The sequence below is a fragment of the Scleropages formosus genome, chromosome 7 (genome assembly GCF_900964775.1).
Source record: "Scleropages formosus chromosome 7, fSclFor1.1, whole genome shotgun sequence".
NCBI classification, from domain to species: domain Eukaryota; kingdom Metazoa; phylum Chordata; class Actinopteri; order Osteoglossiformes; family Osteoglossidae; genus Scleropages; species Scleropages formosus.
In genome coordinates this window covers 2151608-2171968 of record NC_041812.1, presented here as the reverse complement: position 1 = coordinate 2171968, position 20361 = coordinate 2151608, and the positions used below count along the sequence as shown (strand labels likewise).

Genomic DNA, 20361 nt, shown 5'->3' with positions numbered 1-20361 from the left:
TCGGCACTTTCATTTCGGAGGTGAACACCCAGGCAGGCAGCCAGCTCAGAAAATGAAGGCCGCATTTCATACGAGACGCCGCCGTACCGCACGCACCCTCGCTGCCTCCAGCCGTCTGGGTTTCATTTCACTTTAGGGCTCGGGAGAATTTTTCTGATTATCTTTTCTTCTATTTGCTTTAGACACCAGTGATTTCTGCTTCCATCACACGAGCGTACGCAGCGAATCAAGGTGAGGTCGCCCACCGGAGGAAAGACGCGCAAGGCGGGCGCCCGTTCCGAAGGCCGGAGATGAGGAGCGGAGGGCCGAGAGCTCCGCTCGGGAGCCGATCCCCCGCTGAGCCACGACTGAAGGTTAAACAATCGCAGCACTTTCCCAACTTTGGCATATTAGTTAAAATTGTAATATCTGCTGATACTCAAACCCCGGATTCGTGCGGCAGATTAAAACACAGTGATGCAACTGCGCTGTCGCCTTCATTTACATTTACTTTTTTTGTCATTATCTGGAGGTAGCAGTGTTTTTTTTTTTGCTATAAATCCAACCAGTGCAAAATTTCCCACATACCTATGAGCCACTCTCATCACCTCCTAAATTTTGATTTTTAGAAAAACATAATGACAGAACTGTTATTACATGTCTAATAACACTGGTCAACAAAATTTTAACGTTTATTGTCCCATTAACTAAAATATGTGTACTTTATAGCACTTTTTACAGCGAATTCTGTTTGCAGAATTTTTCTATCAGGCAGGGTTTAAAAGTTACAAAGCAGTTAAGTTTTGAAAAAAATCTATGTTACTTATTCATAAACAAGGCTGTTGTTACACCTGAAATACGCACAAACTTACTTGTGAAGAGTTCGAGCGTCTGCTTTTCGGCCGTGTTTGGCCTCCCAACGTACTGGGGCTCCACTTGCCTTGGTACCGTTTTTCCATTTCCAAAATGTCTTGGTGAAATCTATATAAATAAACCTCTAAATAAACTATTGTACCTCACAAACAATAAAAATAGCTGTGTTTTGCAAACCTTTTGTTTCAAATGCCCCATATAGCACCGCTACCAGTATACTATACAGTAGGATATGTAAAAACTATGGGTGATGGAAAAATTCTGAAAACATATCGAAATTCAGTGTGCAAAAATACATAGAAAACAGACATTTTTTTTCTTTGGGACAAAAAAGCTGTTTACCAGTGACTAGTATAATATAATAATTTGTGTTTCTGTATTATGGCTGTTCCCTAGGATGCATTAAAACCTTATTTTTGCCAAGACCCTGATTTATCATATGCAGTTTTAGCCATTTATGTATTTTCTCTGATCTTTTCCACTGCTGAGTATTTCAGTGAAATGTTACTACGTTCTAAAAAAAATTTGCTTGCTCAAACGCATTACTTTCAAACAAACTGCGTTGAGCTTTTTTTTTTGTTGTTAAAGACCTTGCCTGGATTGATCCAGGTGTTGTGGTCACCATGACACGTCTCATCAAGTAAACTCACATATTTGCGGCGTGAAAAGCAAGGAGCGAAACGTTTTGAAAGCACCGTTTCGTTCACGATTCGCCCCCCCCGGCTCTGCGTTAATGTGCGTGAGCGGAGGAGGTGTCCGCTGCAGGGCTGACGGTGGCCTTCGGCGATCTGCTCACCCCTGCCCTCTCCAGCAGTGGTCCGTTCCACCGCTCCAGACCCTCTGCAGCGGGACGGCATGAAAGGAAAGTTGAGACAAAAAAAGTTGGTGGAAACGAAAGTGCGGGAGGAGGAGACAACGGCGGGGTGAAGAAAGGGCCGGACTCCACGCGAACACACCGAGAGCAACGCTGAAGCGCCCGTGAAGGGAAGAAAGGGGGTCCTGAGGTTTTCTCCTTTGTGGAAGGAGGTCCGGCGATGGGGGTCCGTGCCGTAACCCTGCTGCTTTGCGCATCCTTAGTGACATGCCAGCAAAGAGGTGAGCCGGAAATAATATCTGCTCTCACATCTACACCCGTCACGCACATAATACACACTGTGGCTCATCATCCGTCCGCTGTTGAGGGGCTTCATTCATTTACAGAAGAAGTTCTCTGGGCTCTTTTCGCTTGTTAAAACAGGAACGCACTCAGGTCACTTTCTGTGCCAAGAACCGGTGCTTTTCTAATAATCACCTCCATGTGAAGAATCCGTGGAACAAAATAAAATGCAGTGATTTAAAGTAGCAACCTCGTTCTGCTAATCGTCGAACTCTTGCAGTTTTAGTCAAAGGTGCTTCGACATTTGTTCAGAAGCTCTAGTTGAGGAAGCCCTGTAATAGAAAAAAGTATTTACTTGTAGAGTGTGTCCTGCAGTGCTCGGGTCTCCGTGACTCTGCGTGACACAATGCAAGAAATTCCAGGCCTTTATCATACAAATTGATGGTAACGGACAAGGCTTTTTGTAGCACACAATGCCAGTAGTTGCTTGAAAATACAGTAACGTTGCAGCAGCTTGTAACTTAGGAAAATAAAAAGCGCACGACATTTACATCGTTATATACGTGAAAAGTTTGTGGATTCCCAGAAAAAACAAGGTAATTTCCAGCCCTTTCGGAGTTCTGCAAACAGGCATAAACGTAAAAAAGAAAAAATTTGCTAAATCCCTACGGCCGATAAAGAGTGAAAGTGTTAAATTTGGGTGTTAAGAAGGAAAAGTATTACGCTCAAGTATTAAGATGCCCTTTGTTGTATTTATTTCATTGTTTCTAAGTGTCATTCTGTGAAGTTTTTCAATCAGAATTCTCACTGATTCATGAGGAATTTTTGAGTCCATTTTAAAATCCTGAAAAAGGTAGAATTCATGCCAACCATAATTTTTGCCGAGATGCATTATTTTCCGGAATGTAGCAAATACAGTTTCGAACTGGTTAAAACTTCTCCCACATTTAGGCTGCTGAATTTTGCAAAGAATTGTCTTATTTCCGTAAAAATTAAAAGTGACCCTTGCTGCAATGTGTTACTTGCGGGCAAACTTTGTTCAATTCGGTTTCCGTTCAATTCAAGAAGGTCTTTTGAGTCGGTTCCCAAAAAGTGAATCGATGCAGGTGTTGCGGTTACCGTGAAATCTGCCGTGAAGGGAATTAACGCGTGCGTGCTGTACAACTGCATGGGACGCGCTGGTCAACTGGGCTCGATTATCACGTGAATCGCAGGAGAGCTGAGCTCCCTGCGAGGCCCACGAGCCATCAGCTGCCGCTCGGAAGGACCGACCCATCGAAGCCAAACGAGACGAAGCAAAGGAAGGAGACATTCGTGTGGGACGCGTGAGAGATTTACTGGTCTCCGAAGGACGAGCCACCAAACCCTCGGTTGTTTTTCTCGCCTGGGATCCCAGTGGGTAGAATTCACACTCCCTGCATCGGGCTCAACCGGTCACCCCTGGTTATGTGGTGAAACCATGTCTGTGTCACGCAGACATTTTATTTTGTCTTGCTGTGAACTCTCAGGAAGCTAGCGCTGTGGAGTCGGAGTCGGAATCACAAGCAATTATTGGGTCACCGGAGTCGGACTCGATAAAATGTACCGACTCCGAGTAATGTGCTGTATATGCCGGCGTGTAAGTCGATTCGGCGCATAAGTCGGTGTGATATAGGTTTAGGCTTATATTTGCCGGACAAGTTGACCCCCAGGATAACGTGCAACTTTTGGGCAGCGCTGTGGAGTCGGAGTCGGATTCAATTATTGGCTTCCTGGAATCGGAGTCGAAGGTTTTGTTTACCGACTCCGCAGCCCTGCGGAAAACTCTCCGTTTCGACTTCGATTGACGTTGATGAGACCAGATGAAGATTTTTTTCCTTTTTCTCCAAATTTAAGGCGATTTGTTACCGTGTCCTTCATTTCGAACGAGCCAACTGTTGCTCCCCATGAAATGTCTTAACAGGAGCGTAGGCATGGACACATTTTTTTTCACATTGTGAAAATTGCGGAGTTCCGTTCAGGCTACAAAGAACACCATCGTGGCGCGGAGCTTGGCTGTGACTTCCACACAGACGTTTCTTGTTCTAATTCTTCTCTCTGAGGGAAAGTAGACATGTCGGCCAGACGGACGAGTCTGGACCTCAGACTCCTCTTACCATCCCCCTCTTGTCTCGTGTTCTTACCACAAAAACCCAGCACTTCTGCAGCAAAGCTCTGCTGTTCTCCGGTTGGTTTGGTATACGAACTGCGCTCACACACACACACACACACACACACACACACACACACACACACACACACACACACACATCAAGTCAATGAATCAGTCCAACTCAGCTTCATGTTGCACATTTCTGTAAACAAGTTGTCATAAAAGGCTTTACAAGCAGTCCCTGGATTACGAACGAGTTCCGTTCCTAAATCTGTTTTTAAGTCGAATTTGTACATAAGTCGGAAGAGTTAGGTATGGTGGGTGTCTAACGTCAGTTTTTCAAATGTTTGTCTTAGTGTATTGTATATCGTGTACCTTTCTATGCATAAAAAACATTAAAGAAACACTTCCAGATACACTAAAACATCTTTAATAATACAGTAACAATAATAATAACAATAAATGTAACTACAGTATTTATAATAAAGATAGAGGAGGAGGAGGGGAGAGAGAATGTGTGTGTGTATGTGTGTGTGTGTAGGTATAAAAAACATGAAGGAAACTTCAATTTTTGCTTTTCCAATGTTTGTTGGTGTTTCACCTTTTTCCGATCGCTTTATTATTCCCACTTTAGTTTCAGTCGTGATCATTTTCCTTTTCTTTGATGCATCACCATCACTTGCATCACATTTACGCTTTGGTGCCATGGTTAGGAGGGTAAAAACAAAAAAAATTAAAGCCAAATACAGTAACACACGAGACACTGCTAACAGCAACGTGGTCCAACTGAAAAGAACCAAGTCTTTGTCCTACCTGCGGATCACGAGCGGACGAACCGCTGTAAACGCGCATTGTTTTGATGCTCGTCGCAAAGTAACGACTGTTTGTTATTACGAAATATTGTGTGTAACTCAAATTTTTAATATAGTAGTCTTTACGGGGGATGGTTCGTAACTACGAATTGTACATAAGTCGGATGTTCGTAACCCGGGAACTGCCTCTACAGTATTTCTCAGAGGTACTAATAAAAAACTGAAAAGTCCAGTTTTCCCCAAACTAATGTATTAAGTTCAATACGTTAAAAACGCTCCATCAGCGCTTTATTAATCATTGCCTTTTAAAGAGCTTTGTATTTCTGGCCATCCTTAGATACGCAGACCTTTGTAATCCTCGTGTACAAACATACGTGAGAAGTGTGCAATCAAAAGCAAACGTTACTAACAGGTACGAGATATAAATAGGTGAGCCCCACACAGCGCAGCCATTTATCACGATGGGGATGCATTAAAGAGGTTAATTATCTAATAAATCACTCCTTCTGAAACCAATCCTCCATATCGATCTAGCTCTTGGGCTGGCGGCTTCCTCAGACGCTGTTTACGTGTGATTAGATGGGAAGAAATTGAGACGGAACAAACCAGAATAAAAGAGATCTGGAAATGACACTTTACTAAAATGCCTTGGAAAACCACTGTTGACTTTTCAATACTTCTGATCCTACCCTTATTTCCTTGCTTTTGTCCAGGGGCATCAAGATGTGCTTGACCTAAGGGTTGCAGGTTTCAGTGGAACACTTCCTGCTGTTGTTTTGTCTGGGGAACCTTGGGGGGTGATGATCAAATCGATTGCAGAAGTGCAGCACCAAGAACAAATATATGTGTTTTCTCTGTGTGCATTTCTTTCAGTGGGGGTGGTCTGACCTTGTGGAGTAGGTCAGCGTCCATTCTCACTGTTTCTGCAGACCAAGGACTCACTCGTGAGGATTCTTTACGTGAAGCATCCATGGTTCTCGTGGTCAACAAAGATTCTTTGAGTTGCTCAGCGCGATTGTAACAAAAGAAGGAGAACTCGGCTCCGGCACCAACACGGCAGGAGATACTACTTCTAGAGAAGAATGGTGGACTCGATGCACTTGGGGCTTTTTGGGGTTCTCTTACAGAACCAATGTTCCGAATAGAGCAAGTTTATTATTCGCCTTTGAGACACGTTCTAAACCATCGACAAAGTTCTGCTTTGTTTTTTGTTGCTTCACTTCAATGTGCAATGTTCTTCTGGTGAACGTGGGCTGTGAAGTGCAGTTTAAGGGCTCTCCAAGTGTCATAAATGGGGTTTCTGAAGAGGAAGATCGCTCTTTCCTAACTGTTACAGTCTTTGAGCAGACGTGTGCCATTAAACTGTAGCAGACGGTGCAGGTTTTATAGACCTGCCAGTGGCCGAGAGGAGACTTGCGGCCTTTTGTGCGAAGGATTTTAAATTTTGTCGATATTTCTATGGAAGGGTCCGGCCCCGTCGAAGCCAACGGCAACATCTTTGTCTCACATATGGAGCACAAAGCTTTACAATCACTGACACTGGTGGTTTTAATGAGCGCGTTGCTGAAAGGTCCCATTGTACACGTCGACCGGACCGAAGATGACCCCAGATAAGCGGGAGGCAGCCGGTGTAACTCTGCTGCATTCTGATGAGTTAACCTTTTTCGAGCAGCTTTCATTCAGGCGGTCGATTATGTCTGCGGCGTCATCCGAAACGCCGCTTGGTGCTGCAACTCGATCTCCGTGTCCCAGGGGGAGGTCGACCCCTGAGATCTGCTGTGCAGGAAGAGGCTGGGGAATGAAAAACAAACGGCGCTTCCTCACACTCTCACCTTTTGGCTTGGACCAAGATTCCCTTTTTTGTCTGCTCTTGTTTAATGTTACTTGTGGTGATCCGGGCATAACATCAGAGCAGTTTTAATCTGTCACTCAAAGTACATATTCAGAAGGAATGCCTGGTGTCTGACTCGAATGGGACCAGCAGATGTTCTATCTAAGGAGCCGTGCTTTTTTATTTCTCTGTCCTGCGTATTGCCATTTTTGTTCAAACATCTCTCTTTTAGTGTAGTGGTTAGAGTGACTGCCTTGGGATCCAAAGGTTGCAGGTTCAAGCCTTCAGCTGTACTATGCTTGAGCAAGGTACTTTCCCTAAATTGCTCCAGTAAAGTTACTGAGTGGTATAAATGGGTCAATAATTGTAACCTTAACATTGTAAGTTGCTCTGGATAAAAGTGTCAGATAAATGTAAGTATGTCCAACAGAAACAATCCAAGATTAAGGATGAAAACAAAATATCAGTTTGAATTGGTCTAATTTGTTTCTGTATGACTCCTTCTGGATACTCGTCAAGAACTTCTTTGGTATGAATTAAGGCTTCTTCTTAGAGTCCACATATCATGTCCTTCTGAGGTCTCGTCCTTGTGGGACTTGCCTGGGTCTTGACTCTTCCAATACTCTTGTTTAGCGGTAAAAAGATCGGGGGTCTGTTTTTATTGGTCTGAGACAAAGCAGGTGCTTAACTGTGAGCCCCATCCCCCTTTCTGAAGACAATCGGGTCACCTGGAACAACACAAGAGCGGAAGATCATGAGACCTAATTGTCCAGAGCAGCTGTGCTTTGGAATGATGTCCCTGTGACACCCCGACTCGCCCAGCAAGTGACAATGTTGCTGGAATTCAGCCCGAGGCACCAGATCCTTCATTCCAGTAGGTAGAGTACTTGTTGGCGCTGTTGCCTTCTACTCAGAGCACATGTGTTCAAATCTCTCCTCCCACCGCAGTGCATTCGAGCAAGATACTTACCATGGATTGGCACAGTGGAAATGACCCAGCCGTGTAAATGGGTAACTAATTGTACATAGATTAGTGTGGAAATTTCCACTCCAAGCTGCCTGGACCAAAAGTGTCAGATAAAAGATATTTGTAGCGTACCTGTGTGAGACAAGAGGGGCTGCAACAACGGCTTCTCTTCTCCAGATGTTCCCATATGGGTCCCGATCAAGTGTTCGGGAGGAGAAAAGGAGCACCGTGTGGCTCCAGAACTCTTTTAGTCAGTTGGGGAGGTATTATAACACTTGGAAAATTCATTCCTTAACCATAAAACCAAGTGAAAACAGAGCCACTTTTAATGCTGTATTATATACTATGGTATTTTTGCTTGGTGTTTTGCTGTGAGTCATTCTCACATCTGAAGAAGTCAGTCTGAGTACATTTCCACAATGGCTTTTTGTCACGGGAAAGTGGTCAATCGTCTGCGGTTCTGTGACGGCAGCAAAAGCTCTCTTTGTGCAAAGTGATTAAGGCAATTACCGGGTTTGTCTGCTTCCTTATCCACGCTTCCAACTCATCAATGTTCTTAAGAATTCCTCAGGGCAATTGTTATGTTTTAATTTGACTCAGCTGTGCTCCTTCTACATTTTCACGTGGATTTTGAAAGGATTTTGGGGACACAGGAGTTCAGAACATAACATTTACATGTACATTTATTCATGTATCAGACACTTTTCTCCAAAGCGACGAACATCTCAGAAAATACAATGTGTTCGTTACATTAGGAGGAAGAGACACTTAGATGCAGATGTGTGATTCTTAAGTGCAGTTTGTTTCTTTCCACCATATGAACCGACGTTCATCACACGAGTAGCTGCATAAAACTCAGGATATCGATGATTCCTGATCACCTTCCTAGTAATAATTTTTTTTTTGAGATACATATAAACATTTACGTTACATTACAGGAGTAGCTGTGTAAAGGTTCATCCGGCATCATCTTAAAGTTATGGTGCATGAACATTTACACCTTACGTGGACTTAAGAGATGATGGGCCAAGTGATTCTGGAAAAAGAGAGTTTTAAGACCCTTTTTAAATGTGGACAGAGAATTAGCATGCCAGGCCTTCTGATGAACTGGTGTAATTTTATGGTGGGAAATGCAGCTCGACTCAACAGTACATTGATGAAATAGTTAAACTTTTTTCCCAGTGGTCACTTAAGGTTATCAGTTAGGCATCTGGACCAGGCAGATTAAGGAGGCACCCATTGTTCGTGGAATCCAGAGCGAATAGACTCGGGGGAGTGGGGAGAGCGGAGGCGGGACGGAAGGCCGGGGGTCACCAGGGATCTTCAAAAGGCACGTCCTGGAGAGCAGCCACTTGGAGGAAGGACACCAGTTGAAAGGCGGTGGATGTGTGCTGATAGGTTCTTCCTTGGGGGCGCCTTTACCTAAACGAGGGGGTGGGGCTGGGGGCGGGGGTGCCTTGCAGCTCAGCTCCTACGTTTTGTGTCGGAGCTGAGCTGCAGCTGGAGCACCCTGTGGCATCACACTCTTCCGCACAGCCCTGATGTTCTCTTCATGTTGCTCTACCGCCCACTGTGCAGCGAATGTTTTAGTGTTTGATTTGCCTAAACGTTGAGCCTTGCTTCATGCCCCCCAACACGCCCCCAGTGTGTCGCAGATGGAAAACTCCAGAAGGGTCTGAGGTCTTCCTTTAGCTCAGGACCTCAGCAAAGTTGCACCTGATCACACAGTTGTAAAGAAAACAGTTCCACACAGTTCAGCGGAGCAGGACACTTTACCGACTGAACTGAAGAGCATGTAGGAACACACGAATGTCATCCCAGTACTTCTTACAATCGCTGTTTAAGAAAGGTGCAGCTCAGAATAGACAAGAAAAATCCAGAATTTAGGTTAGAAGATGATTGGAAACTCCTCAGGATGTGTTGACACACCAGCCAGCGTTGCTGCACCGCAACTCTCAGCAACATCTTTATTTTAACCTTGGATATCTTCTTCCCTTCGCTTTTCCCCTTCGACCAGTACATGGGATCCAAGGACACATGAGTAACTTTTTGCGTGAGCAGCTCGAAAAATCAATATTGAGCAAAGACGTTGAGAAGTCGAGCAGTTCAAAGTGAGCAGCCGAAATATCCCTCATCAGCATGTCCTCAAAGCTCCCATATAGAGACTCTGGGCCTTTGTTCTGCACTCAGACAGGATGATTCACACACAGTTAACCCACATACTTCTGCTCGGTCTAGACAAATCAGAGCACGGCCGTCATCTGTTCAGACGATGCCCGAGTGCGTTGAGTTAGGAAGATACCGGAACCTATTAGAGACCCTCGTCAGATTTTGTTACGGCCCCTTCTTGTTTATTCTCACGCTGTAATTTCCAGCTCCCTTCACATACAGTTACTTTGCCCTTTGAGCAGACATATATTTCTGCGATAAGGAACGAATCCAGACTTTACTTAAAGTGTGGTAACAAGGCCAGCTTTGACAGGACAAACTCCATAGTACGGTATGTCGGAAAGGCAATCCACTGGTACGCTAATGTTTACTGACGTAAAAACAAATAAACTTCATGATAATAGATTATAGTAGTGCTAGTTCATTGTTGGGGGTGCAGAAGATTTGACTGGTGTCTGCTCTCTGGTGGGTCTGGGGTTCGAGTCCTGCTTGGGGTGCCTTGCAATGGACTGGCATCCTGTCCTCGGTGCGTCCCCTCCCCCTCCGGCCATGTGCCCTGTGTTGCCAAGTTAGGCTCTGGTTCGCCGTGACCCTGCTTGGGACAAGCAATTGTTTTCATTGTCCAACCATCTCAATTTGTCCATAGACAATTATTAACCCATTATTCTGCAGGACAGTTTTGTGGTAACACACACACGCACACACACACACACAGTCTGTAGCCGCTTGTCCCAAGTGGGATTGTGGTGAACCGGAGCCTAACCTGGCAAGACAGGCCGCAAGGCTGGAGGGGGAGGGGAAACACCCAAGACTGGACGCCAGTCCATTGCAAGGCACCCCAAGCAGCACTCGAACCGCAGACCCACCAGAGAGCAGACGCTGGCCAAACCCACTGCACCACCATACCCCCCTAGTTTTGTGGTGAATTTACATTTATTTTTTTGTCAGATGCTTTTCTTTAAAAGCTACTTCCAATGAACTCCATGTAGTGTTATCAGCCCACACACCTTATTCACCATGGTGACTTACACTGCTAGATACACTACTTACACTGGGTCACTCATCCATATATCAGTGGAACTCACACTATGGGGGAACCTGAACAGCATGTCTTTGGAGTGTGGATGGAAACCAGAGCACCCAGAGGTAACCCACACAGACACAGGGAGAACATGCAAACTCCACACACACCGAGCAGGGATCGAACCCACATCCTTTCCCATCATCCAGGCACTGTGAGACAGCAGCGCTACTCGCTGTGCGGTTGTGCTGTAACTTTCAGTACTCTGGGTTAGTACAATAGGGCCCTTCCTGGGACCTGAACTGGTAACCTTGAGGTTGCCTGTCCATGCATGTAACCACTAATAACTATGTGCCACAAGTAATGTAATGATGTTTCTGTGCGTGTTCAGGAAGAACTCACTCCAACGAGGGCATCAAACATTAATGCAAAAGGAGGGACAAAGTTTGTTTGCATGTCGGCTGCAGACTGACAGTCCTCATTCACGCCTTCTTCTCACTTCATCGCTCGCAGGTCTTTTCCCTGCCATCCTCAACCTGGCCAGCAATGCAGAGATCTCTACCAACGCCACCTGTGGTGAGTCTGGACCCGAGATGTACTGCAAGCTGGTGGAGCATGTGCCGGGGCGCCGGATACGCAACCCGCAGTGCCGCATCTGCGACAGCAACAGCAACAACCCCAAAGGTATCAGCAACCGTGCAGGAGACAGGGAACTACAGTCCTTCTCTGGAGGCTCCAAAAGAACTTATTGTGGCATGTGGTGCCATGAGTTTGAATGGGGTAAAGAAAGGACATGGAGATGGTATTCATTACAAATGATTTATTAGAAGAGCAGTACCAGGGAAATAATGCTCCTGCTCCAATGACCCCCTTTCCTCTAGGACCTACAGTGCACCCAGCACCCAGCACCCAGCACCCAGCACCCAGCACCCAGCACCCAGCACCCAGCACCCAGCACCCAGCACCCAGCACCCAGCACCCAGCACCCAGCACCCAGCACCCAGCACCCAGCACCCAGCACCCAGCACCCAGCACCCACTCTCTCTCTCCTCAACACATTCCTAGGCACAGTCACCCCATCATTTTCCCCCAAAGTGCCCCCAATGGTTACACGCCCACATTTAACATTATTCCCCATAATGCAACTATTTACATTTAGGAGTTTCCCTCCTAAAACAGTAACGCAGGGTTGTTACAATAAATTAAACTGTAAATCATTTCTGCCAAAGATTTACCTGTGCGGTCTGCTACGAATTTACCCATCCATTGCACAAACAAAATACGCGTACCCTACAAAATATTAAAATGGGGTGAACAGAGGGACTTTATCTGCATATGTGCACTTGAAAGTGGTATAAATGAGAAGGTAGAACTCCGTCTTGCCGCCCAACGCAGAGCGACATCCCGTCACCAACGCCATCGACGGCACCAACAGCTGGTGGCAGAGCCCGAGCATCAAGAACGGCCGCCAGTTCCACTGGGTGACGCTGACGTTGGACTTGCGGCAGGTAGGACGTCCCACCGCACTTTGAAAATACTGTTAAATGAAATCCGAGAGACAAGGAAGGAAGAGAACAAATCCAACACAGACCATCTCACTGCACGGTGGTGCAGCAGGTAGCACCGGTGCCTCGCGGCTCCTGAGCTGTGGATTCGGACATGGGTTTGACTCTCGGGCAGCCTGTGCAGAGTTTGTGTGGGTTTCCTCCAGGTGCTCCTGCAGTCCAAAGAGATGCACTTCAGGGGAATTTGTGCCCCTACAGTTGCTCTTAGTGTGTGACTGTGAGTGAATCAGTGTGTGGAGGACACGGGTCCAATCAAAGGTGTACCCTGCCTCACACCCTGTGCTCTGGACAACAGCTACGACTCTGCTCGAGACAAGGAGTTGCTGACAATGCACGGATGGACGTGTGAGTGGTTCTGTCAGAACAGTGCTGCGAAATGGCTCAAACGGTCAGTCATGTGTTCCGTCCCATATCGCCCAGCATCCAGGTTACTCTTAAAGCAAGATTTTTGGAATCCATGACCCCATATTGCTTGTGCTGTATTGTTCTGCATTCTGCTGTTGCATCCATTCCACCCACGTTCCTACTCAGTCATTGGTTTCCCGTTGCTCTCAACAGCTGTCAGACATGGGCCCCAGGGCTAAACAGGAAAGATCATTCTTGGCCAGGAACTCTACACCGTGGCCTCCACCTGTTTTCAGATCTTTTGCTTTCCGTTGTCACAGCTGACTGTAAATCTCCTGCTCTCGTGCATCCTTGAAGCCGTCTGTATCTATGACACATCCTGCAGCAAAAATGAGCTTCTGACATGTTCTGCACCATCTCTGTCTCTGTAACATGTCTTCATGTCAACATGCCAACACATGTCAACATCAGACGTCAACATGCTGTTTCTGAAACATCCCTCAACATACTCGGTCCTCTGACACGTCCTGCAACTTATTTGCTCATGGAAGTTCGGTCATTAATATTTCCCAGATGAGTTTCTCCATACTACTGGGGAAGAGAGAGCCGGTCACAAACATAAGAAACACGTCACAGTAACAACATCAGTCTTTCTCAGAACCTAAGTGTACCACCAAAAATGATGAACCAGCCTGCCTTATTCCTTCATGGTGTTCCTGGAGCTCAATTCCTCAGTTAAATGGCTTGACAAGAAGTATTTTGCATTACATAAGCTCTTTACAAAGCCCTTCTGTTGTTGCACTGTTTATTAGTGAAGCAGGACACATGCTTGTGCAGCTGGAAGGTTATGGAAGGACACTTTGTTTTTCACGAGTTTACAGACGCTCGGTGGAGATCAGTGGTGGACTGCAGGTGGAAGGAGGTCTGTGTTCAGAGGACTATTGTCACCTGGGATGATCGCTGCAGTTTCTGCAAAGTGCTCTCAAATTCAAGCTGCACTCACTCAAAGTAATGGAGATTTTCTTCGAGTTACGTGTCGACTGCAAATACATTATCGCCGCTCTGTAATAGTCTTTTCCAAATGGGTACTGTTTCCCGTGCTCTGGGGCTAATGGGGTCTAGCTAGAAGTCTCGCCCCCTTGTATCCGACATCTCATCATCATGCAGACATTCCCGCTTGAAGAGAAACAACATACCCATTGAGTTAGTGGCTCACATTTCACCAAAGGGTCTCTGGTCCAGATCCTTGGAAGGTGTAGGTGTAAGATGTATTTGTATAAGGCTTGGGGGGGTGCAGTGGTGCAGTGGGTTGGACTGGGTCCTGCTCTCTGTTGGGTATGGGGTTCAAGTCCCGCTTGGGGTGCCTTGCGATGGACTGGTGTCCCGTCCTGGGTGCGTCCCCTCCCCTTCCAGCCTTACGCCCTGTGCTGCCAGGTTAGGCTCCGGTTCCCCACGACCCCGTATGGGACAAGCGGGTCAGAAAGTGTGTGTGTGTGTGTGTGTGTGTGTGTGTGTGTGTGTGTGTAAGTAAGTAAATGTAAGCCTCGGTAATTTTAGTAGAGTGATTTAGGGTAGCCTTGCAGCGGACTGGCGTCCCGTCCTGGGTGTGTCCCCCTCCCCCTCTGGCCTTACGCCCTGTGTTGCTGGGTAGGCTCCGGTTCCCCGTGACCCTGTACGGGACAAGCGGTTCTGAAAATGTGTGTGTGTGTGTGTGATTTAGGGTAGCCTTGCAGCGGACTGGCATTCCGGCCTGGGTGTGTCCCCTCCCCCTCCAGGCTTGTGCCCTGTGTTGCCAGGTTAGGCTCCGGTTCGCTGCGACGCCACTTGGGACAAGTGGTTTCAGGCAGCGCACGCGTGTGTGTGTGTGTGTGTGTGATTTAGGGTAAGTACCTTGCTCAAGGGTACTACAGCTGGGATTCCAACTTGGGTTCAAAAGCAGCAGCTCTAACCACTACGCTACCTGCTGTCGTCGATTTTAGTTCCAGCTCTCACTGTAGTTCCCTCAATGACCCTGAGCTGCTCCAGTAAATAATTCAACTCCCCAGCTGCATAAATTGGAAAATAATTGGGAGTAGCAGCTTAGCATTAAACCTGACTTTGCGACCTGCTTTGCTAAGAAGTGTCAGTAAAAACTTGCTTCACTAGTTGTGCAGATGGTTCCCAAATTACGATGGTGGGACTTACGATTTATCAACTTTCCGATGGTGCGATAGCGATACGCATTCAGTAGGAACTGTACTTCACATTTTGAATTGAGATTTTTTTTTTCTTGGGTAAGCGATACGCGGTACGATACTCTCTCGTGATGCTGGGCAGCGGCAACGACCCGCATCTTCCAGTCTGCAACGTTGTCACCAGTGTCTACAACCGATACTCTACAGTGTTCTGTGTTTCCAACGTTTTTTTGAATGCCCCCTGTATCTACATTGTGTTTTGTGCTTACATCATGTCTACGAAACACCCATCGGTGTGTCCTACTACTGCTGGGAAGAAGAAGAGGAAGGAAGTTACTGTTGAGGAGAAACTCAAGATAATTTCCCAGCATGAAGGCGACAAACCCGTAATGGCCATCGCACGTGAACTTGGACTTCCGCAATCGACCATCTTGACCATCTTAAACGATAAGAAGCGATGACGTTCTGTAGTTTAGGTGTATTCAGTGCATTTTCAACTTACGATATTTTCCACTTGCGAGGGGTTTATCGGAACGTAACCCCACCGTAAGTCAGGGACCGTCTGCACGTATAACGTTTCGGTAAATGTAGGAAAAATGAACAGCTGAAGCAGTAGAGGACGACGCCATATCCTACTAGTGCCTTGTCCTGCCATCTCCCCGAGTTGGAATGATGAACCCATAATATTCACGTTGAAAGCAGACAGTCGGAGACATGGCGTCACGACTGCGGCGTGAAGATATTTCAGGTTCGGTCATTCAAAGATGGTTCACAGCTTGAAAGCCCTGAATTACTTAATCGTATCAAGGTGCTCAAGTGAAAATGTACTCACTCCTCGGGGCAGAACTCTGCTGTCATTTTTACACTACATTAGTAATGTGTAGGTTTTCGACTTTAAATGAAATGCAGAGTTATTAAAGAGGCTCTTTTCGTGCTCGCCTCCGGTACATGAGATTTATTTCAAGATTGGGTTTCGTCTGTGGAGTCTCAGCATCATCTTATCACCATTTGTCCTTCTGTTTGTCTGATAGGATTACAGTTAAAGAAGCTGGGAAAAGGCCACGTTTTATCTGCGAGGCGATTAGTTCGGGGTTCGAATAACAGCAGCCGTTTGTTTTTGCTTCTGACCTCGTGTCACCTTTTAGAAAAGGAGCAGATGGTAAACGAGAGATGTTTTTAACAATGCGTCGCTAAAGCCAGATTGCGTTTGCTTTCGGTGTGTGCTGAGCACTAAATTCCTAGCATCCCAGCTATTGTTGCTCAGCTGCTGGGGCTCCTGGCGGGTGCCCCCCACCCCCCACACATAACACCGTCAAGGGGAAACACACCGAGGGTAGCAGCGCAGGAAGCTAAGCGGCAGCCTGCTAGCGCTACGCTACGTAGCCACCGCGCTCGACCTCGATGTGCCCCGGGCTTGATGCTTGCGGCAGGAGACAGTGGCCGAATTGTTATTTTCCCAGACGCGGGAGCAATTAGCGCCTCTTACGCGTCGCGTATCGGCATGGAACGGCGGGTTTTTCGGCTGGCCGGTCCGGCACGGCTCGCAGGAGGGACACAATGAAGTCGCGCGATGACAGCAGCGAAGCTGCGCTGGAGTCCGAGCGTGTTTGTTAGCGTGCGGCACGTCGTGTTGTGGCGGCCTCTCGATGCACCTTTGATGTTGCGGTGCAGCTGCCCGTTTGCCCGTTTGCCAGTTTGCGGTGCGCGGCGGCAAAGACAACAGGCCGCGGGCGACCGGGGAAGCGGGCGGTGGGAGCGAAGCTGCCGTGGGACGCTGGGATTATGGGCTCCCAAAGTTGACAGAAACCCACCTCTGTGTTTCATCTGCCGTGACCCCTGTCGCAGCTGGGGGAGCTCCCCCCACCCCACCCCACCCCACCCCCCAGAAACCTGGGAAAGCGTGAGATCCGATGCCTCGGCGGGGGCACGGAAAGCAAGGCGGATTCATCACACATCGCTGGCCCTCATAACGATCTCTTTCGGGCAGAGGTTTAAGCCACAGTGACTTGTGGACAAGAGGAATAATGCTTTCAGACGAGGAGCCACCGGTCAGATTCAAACTCTTTGGAATGAAATGAAAATCTAATGGTGAATATAAATTGAGATTAGAGAAAAAAAAGAGTGGAACTCTCAGCAGACTCCTTTAGCAATGTTCTTGGGTCTTCCGTTGAAATGCCTGGAGCACTAGATGTCTCATCTCTGCAGAATGATCTCCAGACTGTTCCTCAGGCTTGACGGGACTAAACTTTTGACCATTTTTCTTTTGGTTTTTCAGGACCGTCAGTGTCATGTCAGATTTTGACCGCACACACACACACACACACACACACACACACGCACACCTTCTTTGTTTGGCTGCTATTTTACCGTGTCCAAGGTCTAAGTCGGTCCTGTTGTTCGTTCGGTTATCCCATCCTCGTATTTCTGCCCATGAGACAGCAGTCCCATTGTGAAGAGAACTAAAGCAAATCCAAAGTGATGAGTCATGCTGTTGCTGCCTGGGAAGGGAGCGACACTCACGGCCCCTTTGTGGGGTTGAGGGACCAATCTAAAACTACTCCTCACACAACTGTGCTGGAAGAATTCAAAACCTGATCATGAAAAAGACTTAAAATATCAATTCCATCTCAGAACTGATTGCTGCCCCATTTACTCTGGATACTCTGGATCGATCGGTCCATCCACTATATATATATATACTGTATATACAGTATATATATGATCGGCTGCTCCACTTACGATGTTATAATTCACAGTTCTGAACTGGTGTCATTCAAAATGAGTAAAATCTTCATTCCTGACATCAATCACGGTTATGCAGCTGCTTTTGAGAAGCAAACAAAGCTAAGGTGATGCATACCGGGTAATTAAAATTGGGAGGTCTGCGGTGCGTCTGATTGAAGAAGGAGGGACAATGCGAAGGTGTAAGACAATACAGCTGGGCCATGAGAAGGTCCTCCCTGGAAGAAGAACCCCCCCAGTGGCTGTGTTTACGCTGCGGAAATCACATCGAGCAGCCGAACAGAAGGCCAAAGGGTGACCCGATTAGAAAAACAACACGGCAAAGGAGGGCGACCTCCAACCCCTTCCAAAGCAAAATGTGAAAGTTCCTCTCCAGCGGTGCCCATTCATACGTTACGCTCACTTCTTCTGAGCGCATATAGATTCAGTTAAATTCTGTTCTCATTCTACTACATTTACCTAGAATCTCTAACATGAAATGTGTCCATGTGCACTTTTGCGCTGCTTTGTGATAATTACACTCTCCAGAGGCTGTGTTCTTGGGAAAAAGTAGATGCGAGCAGTCAGGTTGCGCAAATTGACTTGCGAATATCATAGGCTTTGAAGAAACTTTACAACGTTGTACCGCGTCATTTTATTACCATGAGAAAAATGTACAGCTCCAAGCATATAAATGTGAAATATTAGGGATTTGTTACATGGGATGAGAAACACCTTGCAAGCAGATACATAATGAGAGCATTGGCCGGTGCCAATAAATCAAGGCAGTGAATTCATGGGAGTGATTTAACGCTGAAAAGAATTCCATTTGTCGGTCTGAAGTCTCCATGCAATCACTGGTGCCGTGATATCACAGCTCTATCATTAACCCTGAGATTGATTTAAAGCTGCAAATCACCCTTTAATCATTAATTAGAAGCCTGCAGGGGTCTCACCGGCATGACTAATGCGGATGAACCGCCGTCCAAAGTTACAAGAGCCGAGAAGCCAAAATGCGCCAGTTGGACTCTACGAGTCGGACCTTGACGTCCCCACCCTGTCTTCGGATGAGATATAAGCTCATGCCACATTCCGGTGACTTCCGCTGGCTTTGATACAATGCATTGCTCCTTGCTGGAAGGTCAAGAGACACATTCAGAGGCTGAGCTGTGTAAGAGTGCTGAGTCTGTCTACTGCGGTTTGAAGCTTTGCACAATAAATCCATTCAGAGAACCCTCCAGCCTTGAGTCACTTGTTTCTTTAACTCCATGCCCTTGTGGACATGCAGTGCTATTCAATGAATTTATGGATCTTTTAGAGCGAGGACGGAACAGTGTGACAGTTAGCAGCATCCTGGTAGGCTGCTGTCACACTCATCAACTTGGCTTTTTAATGCTGAATGGACCGTTGTTCTGCAGCATTTACATATAAATTGTAGCAAATTCCTGATTTATTCCTGAATTTAGATATATTTTTTTAAACGCTATTTAAAAGGGATCCTCTAATCTGAGGTTTTATTTTTTTCTCTTCTAGTTTGCAAGAAGTAAATAACATATAATTAGACCTAAATTGCTATTCGAGCGAGAAACAGTCTTTGGGAATCGAAATGATATATTGCCCTCTAATTATGGCATGTGCGACTTTGATTTATGTATCTTTGAATATGTGTTCACGTCTTGGGAGATAAATGACGCCTGGAATATTTAGTTGCTTTTTCATTGTTGATTTTGATGTGAATCAAGTGTAGGTGGAGGACCGCAGAACCCTTCACGGAGGGAATGAAGACCTTCAAAGTAAAGGCTACGCTCCTGTCACTATAACTACGGGCAAATTTACTAAGTAAATATTTCCCTAGTGTCCCGGAAGGCCTCCTGTAAACTTTTGTTTTGTCTGAACATTGCTTGGAAACCAACAAACATAAGGTGGGATAAGACAAAGTCTGCAGAGGTCTTAAAGGAGGGACTGCTGTGTGATTGAGGAAAATTAGAGATTTAAACTTTTTAGACAGACGCTATACCACGCACACAACATGCTTTGAAGATTTTATTTCCATACGGGAGCAATCTCTGAAATGTCTGCATCCGGACCGGGTCACGGGTTACATTTTCTTGAAGTCAGTCTGACTGTCTGGATGCTCTAAAGATGTGACACCGCGGTATTTAGGGACGGCGTGCGGTTCATCTACCACTTTTACACACACATATTCATTAATTTTACTCATTAGCTTCCAGCACATACAATTTGATTTAAATGACTTATAAGCACTATGTTGTGCCTTGTCGTGGCTGCTGTTGCAGCTGATGCAGACGGCTCAGCGTGGCTTTTGTTCGGAGTGCTTGTTGAAACAGGATTTGCCATTAGCTTGTTCAGCCACCTCGCCGGTGGGGGGAGCAGCCATCGGGGACAAGAGGTCTGTGGGATCGCCAGTTGCCCAGGCATAGCCCGAATGGCTGCCAATTGGGCGCGGCGCTGGTTTAACAGAGCGTGGGTGCGGAACAATAGGTCCAGCTCAGCGGGGGATGGGGGTTGCTGGCTGCTACCGCCTTCAACTGTATTCAAAGTGCAATGTGGCAGTGCAGGCAAAGGGCTGCTCTTTTACCTCCATCACGACTGGGGTGGCACTATAGGGCATCATTCAGTGTAGCAGATATGTCTCACAGCACCTGGGTGGTGTGAG

At 46.6% G+C, this 20361-nt stretch overlaps 1 protein-coding gene across 1 annotated transcript in view; it reads left to right on the top strand.

Moving 5' to 3' along the window:
• Positions 1 to 262: 262 nt before the first annotated feature.
• lama1 (laminin, alpha 1) overlaps positions 263 to 20361 on the top strand; it is a 55902-nt gene continuing 35803 nt past the window's right edge. Inside the window, exons 1-4 of the mRNA XM_018741697.2 lie at positions 263 to 353; positions 1667 to 1947; positions 11393 to 11563; positions 12275 to 12387. Of these exons, the coding sequence (XP_018597213.2) occupies positions 1887 to 1947; positions 11393 to 11563; positions 12275 to 12387 (345 nt within the window). The 5' untranslated portion in view covers positions 263 to 353; positions 1667 to 1886. The remainder of the gene's footprint in view (positions 354 to 1666; positions 1948 to 11392; positions 11564 to 12274; positions 12388 to 20361) is intronic.